Source organism: Parasteatoda tepidariorum, chromosome 11 (assembly GCF_982258835.1).
Source record: "Parasteatoda tepidariorum strain Cologne lab strain chromosome 11, Ptep-v5.0, whole genome shotgun sequence".
Taxonomy (NCBI): domain Eukaryota; kingdom Metazoa; phylum Arthropoda; class Arachnida; order Araneae; family Theridiidae; genus Parasteatoda; species Parasteatoda tepidariorum.
This window is the reverse complement of record NC_141765.1, coordinates 42,098,161-42,117,497: the sequence shown is the minus strand read 5'-3', so window position 1 is coordinate 42,117,497 and position 19,337 is coordinate 42,098,161. Positions and strand designations below refer to the sequence as shown.

The 19,337-nt window shown below is 30.6% G+C and overlaps 1 protein-coding gene across 2 annotated transcripts in view; it reads right to left on the bottom strand.

The window, feature by feature from the left end:
• LOC107448578 (uncharacterized) overlaps window positions 1-19,337 on the bottom strand; it is a 99,398-nt gene that overhangs the window by 20,365 nt on the left and 59,696 nt on the right. For both annotated transcript variants that reach the window (XM_071187860.2, XM_016063835.3), the window contains exon 2: window positions 4,895-4,929. Coding sequence is in view for 1 of the 2 variants with exons in the window: in XM_016063835.3 (XP_015919321.1) it covers window positions 4,895-4,929 (35 nt within the window). In the remaining variant the exon portion in view is untranslated. The remainder of the gene's footprint in view (window positions 1-4,894; window positions 4,930-19,337) is intronic.

Genomic DNA, 19,337 nt, shown 5'->3' with positions numbered 1-19,337 from the left:
ACTATCTACCACATCACGGTGTCTTACGCCCATCAAACAAAACTACTAAACTTCGTGTAGTTTTCAACGCGAGTTCGAAAACTTCCAGTGGACATTCTTTAAACGATTTACTGTGCAAGGGAGGAGTACTTCAAGAAGATCTCTTCTCGATCCTAATTAGATTTAGAAAACACGCTTATGCATTTACAGCAGATGTAAAACAAATGTTCAGGATGATTGAGGTTAATCCTTCGCAAACCAAGCTTCAAAGAATTCTATGGAAGAACTGTAAAAACGCACCTACTAAAGTTTATGAGTTGCGAACTGTAACATACGGAACAGCATCCGCTCCATACTTAGCTATAAGGGTTCTGCAACAACTTGCCCTAGATGAGCAGAATGACTTTCCTATAGCGTCAAAGGCAGTACTTCAAGATTTCTTTATGGACGACTGCCTCTCTGGTGCTCCAGAACTTAGCGAGTTCGAAAAACTCAAATCAGAATTAACACAGCTGCTCCAACGAGGAGGCATGACTTTGCACAAATGGTGCTCCAACAAGGCATCGTCAACTGAACTTAAGGAAATCTCGCTTGACCGAAATTCTGATGAGATAATGGTCAAAACTTTAGGAATGCTTTGGAACAGTTTAACTGATTCATTTACGTATAAGGTTACCACCAGCACAGATTGCAACTACACCAAAAGAGATGTACTTTCACAAATAGCTCGCATTTATGACCCACTAGGACTCCTTGGACCTGTCATTGCCAAAGCTAAAATATTCATGCAGCAATTGTGGTTGCTTCAATTGGACTGGAACGAAGCACTACCTCCAGATGTGTCCAACCAATGGAGAAACATCATCAAAACTCTACCAGATCTCGGATCCATTCATGTTCCTAGATGTTTCTTGGAAGTTAGTGCAAGGTTCGTAGTGTTACACGGATTTGCAGACGCATCTTCAAAAGCTTATGGAGCAGTGATTTACATACAAAATGTATCTAACTCCAACGAAGTAACTACCCAACTTCTTTGTAGTAAATCGCGGGTTGCACCAACCAAATCCATGACAATCCCTAGACTTGAACTTTGCTCCTGTCTACTCCTCTCAAAACTTACACAGAAGGTCATAGCTGCAATAAGACTCAACATAGACTCGGTTATATTATATTCAGATTCAACGATAGCCCTAGCATGGATAAACTCTCCTTCTAATTTGCTCAAAACATTTGTAAGCAACCGAGTGTCTCAAATTCAGCAACTATCCAAAGATTTCCAATGGAAACATATTCCATCAGAGCTTAACCCCGCAGACTTGATTTCCCGAGGACTTGATGTTAAGGCCCTTGCAGCCAGTGAACTGTGGTTTAAAGGACCAGACTTTTCGAAATTAAACTTACCTGATCTTCAGAGTGTGCAAATTTCCAGTGGCTTAACCGACAAGCTTTATATTGATGAGTTAAAGCCAGTTTCCAAAATAACTTTGACTTTAATTAATGACTCTAAATTTTTAGATGATTTTCTAGTTATCACTAATGATTTTCAAAAATTAATCCGAATTCTAGCATTTATTTTTAGGTTTGTCCATAACTGCAAATTTTCTGAAAAGGTAAAAGGATTCCTCGCACAGGTATTCCTCGCACAGGCACAGAATACATGAACGCGGAAAATGAGCTCTTAAAAATTGTACAGGTAAAGTATTTTTCTTCTGAGATCTCTGCTTTAGAAAAACGATCGCCAGTTCCCTCTACCAGTAAGTTAAAATTTCTTAATCCCTTCATAGATCCATCCGATGGACTAATTAGGGTAGGTGGCAGACTTGCGCATTCTAATTTAAATTTTAATCAGAAACATCCAGTTATTCTTCCGGCAGGAAATAAATTAGTTAAACTCATATTTCAGTACTATCATAAACGAGATTTCCATGTAGGCCCTCAAGCCCTTCTTAATACTGTGCGTTTGAAATATTGGCCCATTGGTGGCAGGAATGCAGCACGCAAAGTCGTTCACGAGTGTGTCGAATGCTTCAGAAACAAGCCAGTTGTCGCAAATCAAATTATGGGGGACCTTCCCGCAGAAAGAGTTACACCTAGCTCAGCATTCTTAAATGCAGGAATTGATTTATGTGGACCGTTCGAAATTAAATACAAGGGACAGAGAAAGGGTACTTTTCAAAAAATATATGTTGCTTTATTTCTATGTATGACGACCAAAGCTGTACACATAGAGTTTGTCTCGGATTTAACATCCGAAGCTCTAATCGCAACCTTAAAAAGATTTTTTGCGCGTCGTGGCAGAAGCTCCATGATTTTTAGCGACAACGCGACTAATTTTACAGGAGCTTCCGCAGAACTTAAACGCATATACAAACTAATGTTTAGCAGCGAAGACGTTTCGAATATGCTTTCCTCCGAAGGCATCAGATGGAAATTTTTGCCTCCTAGGGCTCCCAACTTTGGCGGTCTTTGGGAGGCAGGCGTGAAATCTTTTAAATACCATTTCAAGAGAGTGGTAGGCTCCGCAAGACTAACGCTTGAAGAGTTTTTAACAGTAATCACTCAAATAGAGGGTATCCTCAATTCGCGACCTCTCACTCCTTTACCGTCTGATACTGACGAATTTCAAGTTTTAACACCGGGTCATTTCCTTATAGGAAAACCTATAAATTCGATACCAGAACCTAACTTCATCGACAAAAAAGACAATCTTCTTAATAGATGGCAAAGGGTTCAAAAGTTAGTTCAAACTATTTGGAGACATTGGCAAAACAGTTATTTGAGCCATTTGCAACAACGCTCAAAGTGGCTGCTCAAAAAGCAAAATTTATGTCCTGGCATGCTAGTTCTTGTGAAGGACATTCAACTTCCAACTTATCAGTGGCCTTTAGGTCGAATCATTAGAGTAATTCCAGGTTCAGATGGCAACGTTAGAGTTGCAGATATTCGCACAGCGAAAGGAAATTTTCGAAGGCCAATTTCAAAAATTTGCATTTTGCCTATTGTAGATAATTTTGAGTTAAATTGAAATGTTCATTTGTATCTGCTTAATTATTACACTGATTGTATTCATTTACTAATTGTATGGTTATTTAGTTGTTTTATTTCTTTTACTTTTATTTGTAAGAATAGTGATGTAACTTTATATATATTTTTCCTTATTGAAACATATGCATATTTCAACGCCGGGCGGGATGTTCCGTATTTGTAAGACGCTCTTGGCGTTCGAGCATCTCCCCTTGGCACACTGTAAATACGCCAACTTGGCAAGCTGTCTATGTTTGTACGCCATTACAGTCTACGCTCTACACCCGAAAGGGTAAACGCAAATAAACTCCTATTTTACAAACGCTTTCTCTCATTTTACGCTACCTCCGCACAACGGTTTTCATAAGTTTGAAAAAGTAATTAAATGCTATGTCTATTTTCTTAAATAGCTATGTCCATTTTCTTATATAGCTGTGTCCATATTCTCAAATAGCTATGTCTATTTTCTTATACCCACATTTTGAGCTGTGTCCATTTTCTAAAACACGTATTTAGAGCTGTGTCCATTGCTTAAACACGCTCTTTGAGCTATGTTCATCTTTTTAAACACGCATTTTGAGTTGTGTCCAGAATAAAAAGCTCATGGACAATATATTTTATAACTGTTTCTTACCATTGTGCACATTTTAAAATTTCTTCTTTGCATAAAAATTGCATAATTTTTCAACAAATAAAACCGTAAAGTCGCTTTTGATTACTCTGCTGTCAATTATTGCGGGACAATTGTTGTCTATTATTAAGTGACAGAAGAAAACGAGATATCTAGAACTAACATAATTTTCACACTGGCATTTATAGACGAAAGGCAAGTATACATCGTGCCATTTATGCTTTCATGACAAAATACTACTAGCTGCCTACTCCTTCAATCGTTGATATCGTAAACATGCGCTCTATATTGGTTTTTACATTCCAATAGCTTGGTAGGGAAATAAGAAGTAGACAATTTATGACATTTCGTTAAATTTACTTCCAAGTTCATGGATGTTGACATTTTTTCAATACTATTCTTTGATTTTTAAAGATGATATGAAGAAATGTAATACTACTCAAAAGCGATAGTTTGTGACATTATATTATGTAAATATTAACTACATATTGTAAATAATAATAAATAAATTGTAAATAAATTACATATTGTAAATGTTTTCTTTCATTATCAAAAATGCTTTTCCGGTGTTTATTTATACAAATAACGTTAATTCAGAACTTCCTGTTTTCCTGTATAGCCCTGCAGTTATATGAAATTGTTCTGAAATCTACTATTTATTTTTTGGAGTTTTATCACACGAAAAAAAAAATTCTGATAAAATTACTGTACTTGTAAGGTAATAGCATTTCCGGTTAAAAAAAATTCTGTTAATAAAACTGAAATATACGGTATTTAAGCCATTCATTTTTCCGTTCATATGATAACCGTTTATCGGAAATTCTGGTTTACAAAATTACAGTTCTTACTACCTTACATTTAGTAAAAATAGAAAGGAATTTAATCGAATAAATGGTTCTGATGCGATACTCTAAGGTATCATGATAAAGTTACTGTATTTACTACCAAACAGCATAGTAATAATACCATATTTTATTGTTAATCTTACCAAAAGTCGATACAAAAGTGCTTCTGTAAATATTATCATGCTTTTTGGTGCTTTCATAGAGCCAAAAACTGTAAATTTTACCATATTTTGGTAGTTTTCACCATATTTTTTTCTCCGGGCAGTTTTTCTTGTAGTTACCTTAAAATTGTATTAATTATAATAGTGCAACTTCTTCATATTCACATTTACAACTATGTAATATAATTGTTTTAAAATTGGTATAATATTTATTTGAAATGGGCTAAGTAAACAACACATAAAATACTTCATACCTGTTGTAACTCCGGTTGACCTTGATTGAAGTTTCCTGAATAATTAAAAAGGAGAATATCAGTAATTCATAAAAACATATTTTTTGAAATTTATAACATTTTTTTAAGTTATTAGAAAATTAGGCAGCATCAGAAACTGTTTATGGAAATATAGTTTTCTTAATTTTTGAAGCTGTTAATTTTTATTGGTAATAAATATTCTCAAGCATATACCTTTAAATGTTAATACTTACATTCCAACTTGAATATTTTAGTGTTATCTTTTAATTCTAAATTGAGTCAAGTTTTTTCCCCAGCGGTTTCTGCTCTTGGAGATTTGTTTTCTTCTTAAAACAATATACACTATTTGGAAGAAAGTGACGGGACACCGACATAAACCCATATTTATTAAAATTAATAGGAGATAGGGGCACCTTTGGCTGCGATCACAGCTGCAATCCTTCTGGGCATGCTTTCCACTAAATTAGCCATAGTGGCAAGAGGAATTTCCTTCCAAATGTTTAACAGGAAGTTCCATAGTTCATGCTTGCTTTTGGGGAGTGGGGTGCAGGCCCTCAACCGACGGTCCAATTCGTCCCAGAGATGTTTAATTGGGTTAAGATCAGGGCTCTGCGCCGGCCACTCCATGCGTTTAACGTTGTTGTGCACCTACCAATCAAGAGTCCTTGCATGGAGCAACATGGGATCTTGCGTTGTCATCTTGATACAAGCAATCATCTATACCGAACGTTGCCCACAAGGTAGGAAGGACATGATTGTCGAGAATATCACAGAATCCATTGGCATTCATCATACCATCAACCTTCACCAGTGGGCCAGCCCCATACCAGGAGAAACAGGCCCATACCATCAATCCTCCTCCACCAAACTTTACAGTTGTCCCGTCATTTCCTTCCAGATAGTGTATAAAAATCTTATTTTATCATTTAAAACTCGATTTTGTTTGTTACTAATTTAGATTTCAGTATGCATTGTACATCTTACGGTGCTTTGTAAACTAATATAGTAATAGTGTGTATTCTCACATTGAATTTTATTTAAAGTAAGCTCCTCTAAGATTTTTAAATTTAAGTATACATAGCACATTTTACGGGACGGTTTAAACTAATAAAAACAGTAATAGTGCGCATTCACACTTTGAATTTTTCTTAAAGAAGGATCAGTTGAGATTTTTCTTTTCTAATAAGCAGATATTTTTTCTAACGAGCCAGACTTGCTCTCTGTAATACCTATTGATATTTTTGTCATGTTTTTGAACGAATGTTTTTCCAAAATATAAAATTGAGCCCAGAAAGCTTAAGTCTATACGTAATTCCATACCAATCTCCAGCTCCCGAGTCTTAGCTTTAATAACAGAAGGTTCTGAAGAAGTAGATTAATGAATCTGGGAAAGATTAATGTCCAATGGAACTATCCTTGCATCAGAAAGACCCTTCAACAGGATCAGTTCTGTTGGTGACAGAATGATATGAAATCCTCTTACAAGCACAGAGTTTTAACCCCAGCTTTTTCTTTTTCGTTATTTAAATGCGCTTAAGTGAGCAAACTTGAATAGAGAACTGAGGTCATATTTTTAAATTCGAGATTTAAATGTCTGCCGAAAGTTGAAGAGGTTGATTGTATTAGTTGACTATGGGCTATAATAAGAAAAGAATTAAAAAAATGAATCGAAATTAGAATATATGGAATATGTCTGGAATATTATTGTAACATATTTTTTGTGTTATATTGTCGTACAGAACTGCATATGAAACAAATTACAATATTGTTTAAAAAAAGTTTTATGGAAGTTACTTCTTAATCTCATTTTATAACAGTCGTTGAACAGCAGACACAACTTTTAGTTTACGACTACCAATGCTTATCTCCGCAGCCTTGTGATTTTGAGCCCAATCCAGAAGACAAGGGACCTCCTGGATCAAGTATTAGGGGAAATTTGCCTTCCTGGAGGATGTTTTGATGGAATTGACCCGCATTTGCGCTACATGGAGAGGAAAAATCACGAAAACCACCCACGGTTCGCCTGATGACAAAGGGACTCTAACCCCTGATCCGTCTGCCACTAAGGATATTTTACGTCAGCACTGTGGCTAGTGTGAGCCGAGTGCGGAATTCGTATCGATCAGTCATCCGGGTCACCTCATTGGGAGGCAAGCGCTGTATCCCCTGAGCCACCACGGTCCTCCTTAATCTCATGGTCATAAATATACAGGGTTATTCCTAATTCCTTCCTCCTGTAAACGCCATTTTTCTTTACTGCAACTGGCTTCAGTGGTACATGTTACTGCCATCTACCGGCAACTGCTGAAATTAAAACTTGAGTACTTTCGGAATAATTTCATATGTTCTTTTTTGCCATATTCGTCTTCATTTTTTTACTATAACGCTTCGAAACCCCGGAGGGAATTATGAATAACCCTGCATAGAATGCCTGAAACCCTTTTAGTCGAAATTTGGTAATAAATGAATGAGAATTTCATGTTGCCAATTAATTGTGCATTTAACGCAACCTACTTTTATTTTAAATAAAACTAATTTGGGGGTACTATGACTTTGTAAAAAAATCTTAAACTTAAAAATTATAAATAAATTTAATTCAAAAATGGAATTGACTTAAAGCAACGTTTAAAAATCACAAATAGTAAAATTTTATGAAAAATCGAAATGTGTTTCTATGTCGCATAGGTTCAACATCATTAGTAGGACAAATGGCAAGAAGCGCAAAACAAAGATTATATAATTTGACAAAGGTTATGTCACACTAATTGAGATAAATATACAGTTATAGATTTACAAGTGTTTAAATTGACAGGAAAAGTTAATTAATTAATGAAGTCCAAATATTTGAAAAATATAGTGCAACAGCAAGATCATTAAAAATATAATTTTTTATTTTTAATGATAGTGAAACTCTTTCAGCAATCTAGCTCAATGTATGAAATACATTTCTGAATGTATTGGCCAAGATTTTTCCCACATTATTAAAAACCGAAAATCTATTGTTAATAATTTTACGGCTGCACTATATTTTTCAAATGTTTTGAAACCAATAATTTTTCAACTTTTACTGTTAATTTAATGTTGTCGCTTTTTAACTCAACATTTATCTCAATTAGTATAACGTAATCCCTGTCAAATTATATCACCTCTGTTTCGCCACGCCTGCCATTTGTCTTACTGCTGTACCTATGTCAAATCGAAATGCGTTTAGATGTTTAATTAAATTTTTCTATTTGTGGATTTTAAGCTTTATTTTTTGTCAATTTCATCACAAAGGATTACTCATTGTTTTATCTCATTATTTTATCTCATTATTTTAATTTTAAAGTTTTGACCTTGGTAAATAATGGGTAGAATAAATATTAGGATTGATATGACAAAACCTACGCGTTAAATTGACGTAGAAAAAACTCTTGTTTTTAACAATTCAGCAATATCCTTAAGTTGTATTTCGTTCTTTTTAGCAATTACTTTTGATGAAATCATATGAATTCTGAATCATATGGAAATGTGAACGGTAATAAAACTGCTTCGTTTCTCGAATGCCTTTTCATTGAAGTCGAATTTTCAATTTTTTTTAAAATCTTGTTTTGTAAACAGCTTGCGATGGATTGTACAGGAGTATGTGCACTTGCTTATCAAGCTGGTTTTTCGGGTTTAATTTCTGGTAATTACAGGGTTGTCATACTCCGTTTTTTATTTTATTTAGTAAATCCTAAGCAATTGTGTAAATCAATACATTGCATTAACTTAATGCTTTTGACAAAGTTCAATCCTTAAATAAGTATAGATAGTAATTTCTTAAATTTGGTGGAATTTTTACTCTGGAAAAAATATTTTGTTCTTAACAAGTATCCTTTTTTTTCGAACATTGTCTCCTTCATTCTGTTTTTAGGACCTAAAAATGCATCACATTTGAAAGATAAATTTGACAAAATTATTTTTTTGTAAACAATCTTCCTCTTATACCTATTCAATGAAAATGTGAAATGAGCATGATGCACATTTTGCATGTTATTTTCAAGCTGAAAAGTTTCAAATAATGTTAGGAATTATAAGATTCATTTTCAATTTGTTTCTCATGGGATTACAGTCGAACCCGAGCCATCGTTCCCATATGTTTCGTTTTTGCATATGTATTGTCTTGATTTACCGGTCCAAATGCTTTTCTTATGATATTAGTAATACCTGTTCAGATCGTTTTTGAAATTGAGATATACTCGCGTCTATCGTTTAGCAATATTACCAATATTTGGAGAAAAAAAAGTATATTAAGTTAATTCATTTGGAGAAGAAAAACACTAATTTCTGATGCTAATCATGAAGTTACAATTTGGGGAAAACGACTCAAACATTACGTTTGATGTTTATGCTTCAGTTGATGAAAATATTGAAACTTGTGGTGTCGTGTCGGCTGGAAAAATTGTTACAGAAACTCAAGACGTACAAAAAGTGTACCAATGAAGACGATGAAATGGAACTATAACCAGTGGCAACATTTTCAAAAGACCTCAGCCTTTGAAAAAATGCTAAAATTTCTTTATTTACGCTAATTTACATAATAAAAAAACAGAAATTAGTTAGAGATGAGGCATTTTTTGAGCTTGATGGGGCATTTCATACATATTTTTTATCGACACAACCTCAAAATTCCTGTTTTTTTACTTGTGTCACTTTTCTTGCCGGGTTTGATTTATGTGGACCGAGGTAATGAAGAGGTTGACTCGGAGTGAGTTTCGGACTTAAAGTTAAGGAACTTCTAATTCATATCATCAATGCCATGCAGTGTTTTCATGCGAGAATTTAAGCAGTTAAATAAGCCGTTTTATTCTGAAATAAATTTTAGGTCAAATGTAGGGAATAAGCATTTTTGTTACGAAGTTTGATTTAAAATATTATTTTTTTATGCCTCATTTGAGATTTTCTATGGTACGTTTTATTTTTAAATTAAAGAATAATTTGTAGCATATGCCCTAATTCAACATGTTTTGTAATCAAGTTCGGGAATGTTTTAAACAAAATTTTAAGAATGAGTATATGAACGAGATCATGTAGGTAATTTGAAGAGATATAATTAAAATGAACTACACTGTTAGAATTTTCAATACGGTAAAATAACCGGCAGCAGTTTGTCCATCCAATTAACCGTGGAGTTAACGGTTACGAGCATTTTTTTACCTTCACGGTTTTAAAATCGTTAACTGGTATGGTTTAAAAACCATGAATACAAAACTATACGTTTATGTAATCATTTACAACTAGCATGGTTAAAAAAAAGGAAATTTAATTGGATATTAGAGTTAGGTTATGGCTATGTTAGGCTTTTTGTTATGTAATGGACTTTAGAATCAAGTTGAGTTGTGTTTTGTCAAATGAATTGTGGAACAGGGCTAAATAAGTTTACCTGCTGGTGCCATCTATCTTAAGAGATGAGAAATACTAGAATTTCTTGAGTTAAGCAATTCTGACATGCAACTTTCTTTGCATGGATGAAAGTTTCGCATTATAGTCCACAGTCCAGGGTCACCAAGTGGATGAGTAGGGCATTAGAAACTCTTCAAGTGGTTATGAAATGGACGAAAAACTGCAATGTGATAGCAGGGATTCGAACCCACGTTCAATCGGGCATGAGATTGAGAGATTAGCATTATTGACTGTAATATATATCTATCTGCATCTGCAGGGAACTAAGTGGCTTTGTAAGGTGGGCGTGGTTTATACGGATGAAATTCTGGATGTGTAACCGTATAAGGTAAAAACAGTTAATAAACTGTTTTTCTCGCAGTTAAAAGTTTGAATACCATTTTTTATGGTTACTTGACTGTTTTGCTTGTTATTTTATCTTTGTTATTTAACCTTTATTTTCCAGAAATTTCTAACAGTGCTGAATTTTCATTTTGAATAAATTTCTTCTATTCTGCATCCGATTATAAAAAAGTAGGATTCAATTTTCAATAATTGGGTTTTGTACTTTGATTCCTCATGAGTATCGTTATTTAAAATTCTTATATATTACTCCAATCAGAGTTACAGATTCAGCTAAAGATATATTATTTTTACTTAAAGACAAAGTTAAGTTAGTACTCTCACTAGAACATTAAAAACTAAAGATGATAGTTTACTATGTCAGTTTTTGTGAATAGTAAGCTTAAAATATGAATAACTTCTGACAGGAGCTCTTAGACATGTATGATGGTAATTTTAGTGGTACTTCGTTATTTTTTTTTAGAGAAAAAGTACTTGTACTTCTAATGAAAATATTAAAAGAGTCTTTACTTTTTCTGAAATTATTTAAGGGTTTTCACAATTATTTTTTTCTTTTGGGGAATTTTTCAATTCAAATCATTTTTCCGAAATATCTGAATAAAAATTTTTCACAAAAATATATTACTGTAACATTTAACTTTATTTTTAACTTAATTTACAGTTAAATACTGTTTAATAAAATACGTACTGTTATTTTTCTGTGTGAAGCACTTGGTAAGTACAGGAAAACAAATTGTATGTATGGATTTTAAGTAGTTTAAGACACTATAGAAAGACGTACCCTATCTATCTAAAAAAAAACAGAAAAAAATTGAGTTCTGTTGCGTCCAAAGTAAAAGAAAATTATTACATCCTATCGAAACTTTAGTAACTGCCCTTAATTCGTATCTATTTAATGATGGAATTGGAGTTATGCCAAGGATTCCCTTTTCTGAAGGTCTTTCTCAACGAGCTTACCGTGAAAAGAGTAGGGCGAAAAATATTGTGCAGTTTATCGATCTCAAATATTATTATGCAATTAATCATAACTGATAGATTTGGACGACAGTTAAACAGTGTTAACCTACACTAGTGTAATTTATGAGCCATGTATTTTACTTGAATAAAAGCAAATGCATTTTGGAAGAAATTTCTGATGGAATTGTGATACATTACTTACAGTTTTATTTAAATTGAAATATTTTGTGCCTTTTTTTATTATGGAATATTGTATATACATTGTAGAATTATGTTTATAGAATGTAGAATTACATAAGAGTCGGAATCGGCTATATTGTGCCAAATGTAAATGAAATTATGTAACTTAATTGACGCTTGTAATAGACTAAGTTAAGCAATAATATATATATATATATATATATATATATATATATATATATATATATATATATATATATATATATATATATATATATATATAAGGGTTACCTTCATAATTTCCCCTGAGGGAATTTAAAATAGGTTTTTAAAGATTTTAATTGTAATTTTAAAAAGATACATTAAGTAAAAATATTTTCCTTTTGATTCAGCCAGGTTGATTCATTTCCAAGTATAACTCATAAAAATAAATGCTATTCCTTCTATTTTAATAAGTGCTGCAATTACTCTCAGAAGCATAATACATGATTGTTGCGTAATTTGGACCATCTACTCAATATTTTGAACTAGTGTCTTAATTTTAATTACATTAAATACTCTAGCTGATAATTTAGCAACTTTTGTTGCAGAAATGAGGAAATAAGCTGCCAACTTATTATATTCTGTATAAAAAATGAATAAAATAAAAAACAAGACAGATTTGATTGATGGAGTAAGCAGAGGGCAGTTAAATTTTGATTATTGGAAACGCCTTTAAGTTTTAACCACCAACTAATCTTATTTTGACCTTTATTGCAGTCGCCTTCCTCTACTTTAATTTGTCAGATTTCAATTGCGTTTTTGTTTTTTCTCGATTAGATAATATTTTGTGACCCCTAATGTTTTCTTTTTTTTGCAAATATTCTAAGAAATACATATTAAGCAGGGCCCGTGCTAAGGATTTCAAATTATTAACCACTAAATTATCGAAAAATCAAAAGTATTCCCCAATTTTCGAAATTCTCCGCTAAATGCAAATCCCCAAATTTTCTTATGATAAATTTTTTTCCTTTAGAAAAATATTTTACGGTTGTTTGTTTCAGGTTTATACTATTTGGACCCAATTCTAATTGGTTATGAGGCTCATCTACCGAAAATTACTGTAATCGAATTAAAAATACTGATTTCAGTAGAAAAAATCATTTTACGTAATTTTGAGGATCGAGTTAAATATTTATATTTCTTTCCAGTGGAAAAAATCATTCACCAATACTTTTACCAAAACACAATTTTATTAGTCAAATTTGCGTTTTTATCGCATGTGGCGAGGTGGCGAATTCTTAGCGCGGGCCCTGATAAGGGCGGTTTTTGTAGGACACCCTGTATGGTGACTAAACTATGACTTATCTTTCGAGTTGTTAAATTGTAAAATTTAATAAAATGTTTGTGAATCAAAAATAATTTTATACAAAATATATTTTGATAACCTTAGAGTCATTATTTTTATTTTTATAAAATTGAACTAAATACACTTTATTAAATAAGAAAAAGTAAGAGGAGGTGGGAAATTGTTTAAAAATTTAAACAAAATGAAATATTGAAAAGCGTGTTGAAATAATTAAATGGAACCAAGAAGTCCCACAATATCGACAAAAATGTTTTTAACGAAGCCACAATTTCGCAGACGTTTGAAAAGTTTTGATATTAGGAGTGGAAAAGGAAGGGGGTATCGGGTGCGCACGAGCCAAGAAATAAATACAATGGAAAAAGACAAGGGAGAAAAATAAAAAGATAAAAATAAATAAAAGATTATTAAAAAAAAAGTTAATGGCATACACTACACTGTAAAAAATTTCGAGCTATGTCGCTCCAAATATTGGAATTCATTTACTGGCTACATAAAGTGGTGCTCAGTTTTACTATATATTGGTGCTTTCACGAGCTCCAAATATCGGGAGAAGGTTGCACCAAAAATGGATCTTTTGAAAGGCTCAAAAAGTGAAAGGATGCAACAAAAATAAGTGGCTTGAAGGGAACTAAAAGCGGAAGAAAGAAGGTTGCACCATTATTAAGTATTTTTAAAGTGCTTAAAAGCAGGGTAAGGTTGCATCATTATTAAGTATTTATAAAGAACCCAAAAATAGGAGAAGGTTGCATCATAAATTTATGTTTTATTAATCCGTAATTAAGAGAAAAGATGAATAAGTGGGTTATTTAATAAAACCAAATATGGATTAGTTACACTATGGGGTTACTTTTCCTTATTATTTAGTATAAAAGTAGAGCACCAAATTTCTATAAATCAAATTATAATTTAATTATTTAAATCTATGAAAATAGAAAATATATTTTGGGTGCATTTATTTAATATTTTTTCCTTTCTTCAACTTGATGTATGTAAAATTAAAAAATTAAAATTATTCTTTTTTACATTTCATTCGTTAAAGCACCAACAGATGCTATAGAGTAAGTACCTCTTATGTTTTAAAGAAGAGAAAATAAAAAAGAATTTTAATTTTAGGCTGAATTTTAATTTTAGGCAAATTTTTATAACTATGTATTCTGAAATTATTTTATTCTTTAAAAAGAAATAAAAAAAAATAGTAAATTAAGAAATGTAACAATTATTACATAACTTGGAAATACTAATAAAAAATATCCAGATCAATATTCAAACATAATTTATTCATTTACAATCACTTTGATGTTTGTATATATGGACAGAATGTAATAATTTTAATGCAAAATAATAATCTTAAAAGTTAAACATTTATATTTTTATACATATCACAGCATTCATGAGAAAAATACGAAATATTCACTCAAAAATATGATAGATAAGTATGCTTTTGTTATTAAGAGAGTACATCCAATTCAAGCTTATTTTTAATTTACCGTAATTTAAAATAAAAATTATGTTAGCATATGCCTCAATGTTCACAGCTTTGAAATTTGGTATTATCTAAAAATAATTTTCAATATGTTAATAAGATAATAATTTTCTTGATATATTCTGCCTCATCTGTATTAAAATTGACAATATAACTAAATTACTTTGTCACAAACATAATTTACTACTTGATAAAAAGATTAAAAATTCACTCAGTTTGGAGAAAAAAAATTACTGTCATTTTTTACAAATTATTAAATGGTGGTGAGTATTTGAGAAAAAGCAAGATTTTTATAACATATTCATTATCATATATCTTTGCGATTTATATAATTTTCATAAATCAGATTACTAATGCTTATAGGGTTAAAGCTAATTTTGGATATCAACGTAAAATTTTGTGTTACTTGCCTTTAAAAGTCAAATTTAATAGAATGCTAATTTTTTATTCGCGCAATATCTTGCAATCTCATTTATGTAAGAAATTAATGATTAAATTTATCTATCGCAAATTTTTAAGTTAATTGAAACTTGCATGATATAGATTTATAGTTCATAATATTTTCGTAAAATTTTCTGAAATTGCAGAAAAAGAACTAAATCTGAACAAATATTTAAATTTCTTTAATTAAATAATAAAGGTTTAAATCTTCTGATATGAATGCTTAATTGAATCGACGACAATATCTAAATAAAATATAACTTAATTTGAAACATTTTAAGATGACAAAACTCCCAAACCTGTTTTTATATATATATATATATATATATATATATATATATATATATATATATATATATATATATATATATATATATATATATATATATATATATATATATATATATATATATATATATATATATATATATATATATATATATATATATATATATATATGTATATTTATATTTCACGTAGTCTGTCGAGCAAACAGCTAATTAATCGCGCATCGTTTGAGAAATATCATAGTCGTTTGAAACTATTACTACGGCAAAGTTTTTAATTGTTTAAGACAATCAAATATGTCTGCATCCTAATGAAATTTGCGTGATTGAATAATACCGGCCGTCTGAAAAGTTTCTAAAAGAAAAACAAATTGCTTGGAATGAAATTTCGATCACCTAGCTTGTATTTATTTTGATATTGGTGTAATAGCTAAATTAGACTGGAATTTATATTATTGACACCGTATTTAAACAAAAAGTTCCGAAGTTAAATAAATAAAAACGAAGTGACACTTCCAAGTAAGTCTTCTTTCGTTTTTTAGGCCCCTTGCAAAGACTTAAATATTTGGATCGTATTGAATCCTATATGGTGCAGATTTGTTGCCATCCTAGCACGGTGCCAAGTTGTACTATATTATGGTGCAAATTAATCCTTCTTGATCTTAATTACACGATATTATGGCTTATTTAAATGGAAATAAGGTTTATTTAAACACCTCATAAATTTTTCAGGGGGCCGTCATAGCCCAGTGATTAGAGAATAGAACTCCGGTCCTGACGGGGCGGGGTTCGATCTTCAACTTCGATAAGACCCACCGATTACATGCCATATACGTGCTCGCAAAATGTGTGGAATCGAAAGTTCTGTGGTCTGTCGTTCAGTAGCAACGTTTGTACTGGGACCTGGAGAAAATTTTCTTCTTCTTCAGATCTATGTATAAATTGAGGAAGTGGCCTCCTGAATAGGTGGTGCTGCCATCTATCCTAGGGGTTCTGAGCTGAGACACACTTTCACCTCTGCGGTGCTCTGTTGTCAAACGAAAGACGCACCCTCCTGACTTAATTCATAAAAGGTAGATAACTGGCGATCTTGCCTCGTTTGTCCTTGTGGCATTAGAAGCAACAGCAGGCTTCAGCCTCCATAATACAATTCAAGATAACAATATTATGGTTCATAGCTTATCTTTCTTTTCCTGACAGTATCCAGAACGGATTTTTTTTGAAGTTTCATTGAGCGCAAGTATCAGTTTTTGCATTTACTGGATAAAGATATTTAATTTTAAAAACATTAGAGTAGAGAAACCTGGTTATTATCCTAACTCCTCCTTGGTGTTCTCAATATTAAATGTTTCCTCACCTATCTTAATCGGACATTCAAATGTCGAATAAATATTTAAGTACTGATGAATAAATTAACATAAAATTAGATCTTGAATATATTTCGGAGATTTGCGATTGTTGACAATCACCAATTTCGGTCTATCAAAGTAACATATGCTCCAAATGAACAAACACTACTTTTGAAAAATAACTTTTGATTTAAAAAGTTAAGATTATGATGACTTTTACTTTAATATTAAGGACATTAAATCATTTTTAATGCATTTATGAGGATTATTATTGGCTTTAGACTGTTTAGACATCGCTATTTTCTGTTTAAGTAAATAGCATTCTTTTTGCAAAATTATTTCATAAAATGAATATTTTTAAAACGAATATTTTACATAGAATATTTTTCAATATTTGAGATTCATAGAATATTTTTAAATATTTGAGAAATGGTTATAATGATAAATAAATCAGCTTAAAATACTTTCCTTAGCATTTTTTGTTAAAATAATAGTGTTCTTTCGAACGCTGTATTTCGACAATAAATAAGATCACATTTTTAAACATGTTTAAAATAGCTAAATATAACCGATCTAATGCTGTCATTTGTTGAAAATATTATCAAGTAATTATCTCAATCATCTTATCAAATCAAGTAAGAAAAAATTAAAGTTAATTGAAGAATCAAAAGTATGATGTGTAACACTGAAAAATATTTTTTAGCTTAGAGAAGAGTACGCTCTTACTCTATTTTTTGCTCAGTATTATATGCTACCATACAATTTGTAATTATAACTATAATTTTTATATTTCGTTGCATTTTTGTAATTCAAGCAAGTAAACTGTTCAATGTTTTGCTTCTGTGTTTTAACAATTACATAAACTATTTTTACATTGATTGCATTATTGATTATGCTATACCCAAATTTTACAAGAGCTCTCTTAAGGTAGCTTGATTTTGACTATATATACAGCTTTATAAGATTATTAAATGTTTGGTATTCAGATTTCAAAATTAAAAAGTTTTTATAGTTAAGAATAAATAATTAAAGTATGCTTGCTAGTTTCAAAAATATTAATATCAAGAACTTTCAATAACAAAAATTGATATTTACTGTAAATGTTTAAGTTTATTTAGAATGTGTTTTGTTGAATTCTGATATATCTGTGATATTTGAAATAAAATGCGTTGTAACAGTTATTTTACGAAAAATGTTTCGTTTGCAACGGCTTTAAAAGCATTTAAAAGTAACCTTTGCATTATAGACAACTTATGATTTATCCTTCATTTAGCTTACTTGAAATTATTTATATATATTTGAAACAAATGTTATAAATATTCCACAGGTTAAAAAATAATGTGGTTACGTTTGCCACAAAATACTTTTTGGTTCACCAAATATTAAAACTGTTTTTTTTTTAAATTTTAAATTTAAAAAAAATTGGTTTTTCAAATATGAATAAATAAACGCGAAAAAACTATTTTTTGAAATTGAAAAATTTGTTATTGTGAACTTTTGAATTAGGTTACACTTCAAGTAATGTTCAAAATTTTGTTAACGATTAGGAATTTATAATCTGATTATGAATTTTATGATAATTTGTAATTATAATCTGAAAGCATTATAAAATAGTACTGAATATAAGTTTAGAGTTATAATAATTTATAGTTGCACTGTTAAAACTGCTTGTAAAGCTTTACAGACAAGCTCTCTTAAAATATCATGATAACAGAGTCGTTGCGTATTTAAACAACTTGACAAAGTTAATAAAAAAAATTACAAAGTGTATTGAACATAAAAATTTATTCTAAAACAATTTTTTGAATGATCCTAACATTTAATTTTGCTTTTAACATATTTTCAGTTTCAAACTGTATTTGAAAAAAGTGTATTTTAAAAGATAGCTATTGATTTGTTTTAAACTTTTATTTAATACTTCTTATGTCTTTTTAGATTATTTGATCCGATGTGTGTTTTCCAAGTTATTTTGTTTACTTTCTAACTGTTGTATGAGCCTCACCTTTATATCGATTATCGTAGATGTGTCACTTAGAAATACAACGTGTAGGTCAAAGTTATTTACTGTTTTTGGGGAATCCTAATGTCGAATCAATATTAATTACGTGTGTTGTCATATGGAATTTTTTGAAACTACATAATGTTTAAAAAGAAAATAAGTCATATTTGTAACAAATAAAATATATTTAATAAAAGAGTTTTAATAGATTTCAATTTATGCATCAAACCAAAACAAATCCATAATATTTTCAAAAGCTCAATTTAAAAATGTATCCTCAAAAATTTATTGCCCTTAACATAATTTTTTAACTTATTTATTTAATTAAATGCATTTTATTTATTTTGCAACTTTAAAGCTTGTTTAAACAAATGCATTTTAGCAAATGTAAATGCATTGTGTTCTAAAAATAATTGGTACTTGGGACATTCATATATCAAGCAAAAGAATAAACATTTGAGTTGATATTAAAAAGGCTAGGTATAAAATTTATATGGTAAAATTTATAATCTGATTTAAGGATTTACTAATAAAATAAAACTTTTAAATTTATAAGAGTTTCGCTTTATTTTAATAACATTTCATCAATAGCTTTCAACAAAAAAAAATCGAAGTGACAAAGTATTTCAATAA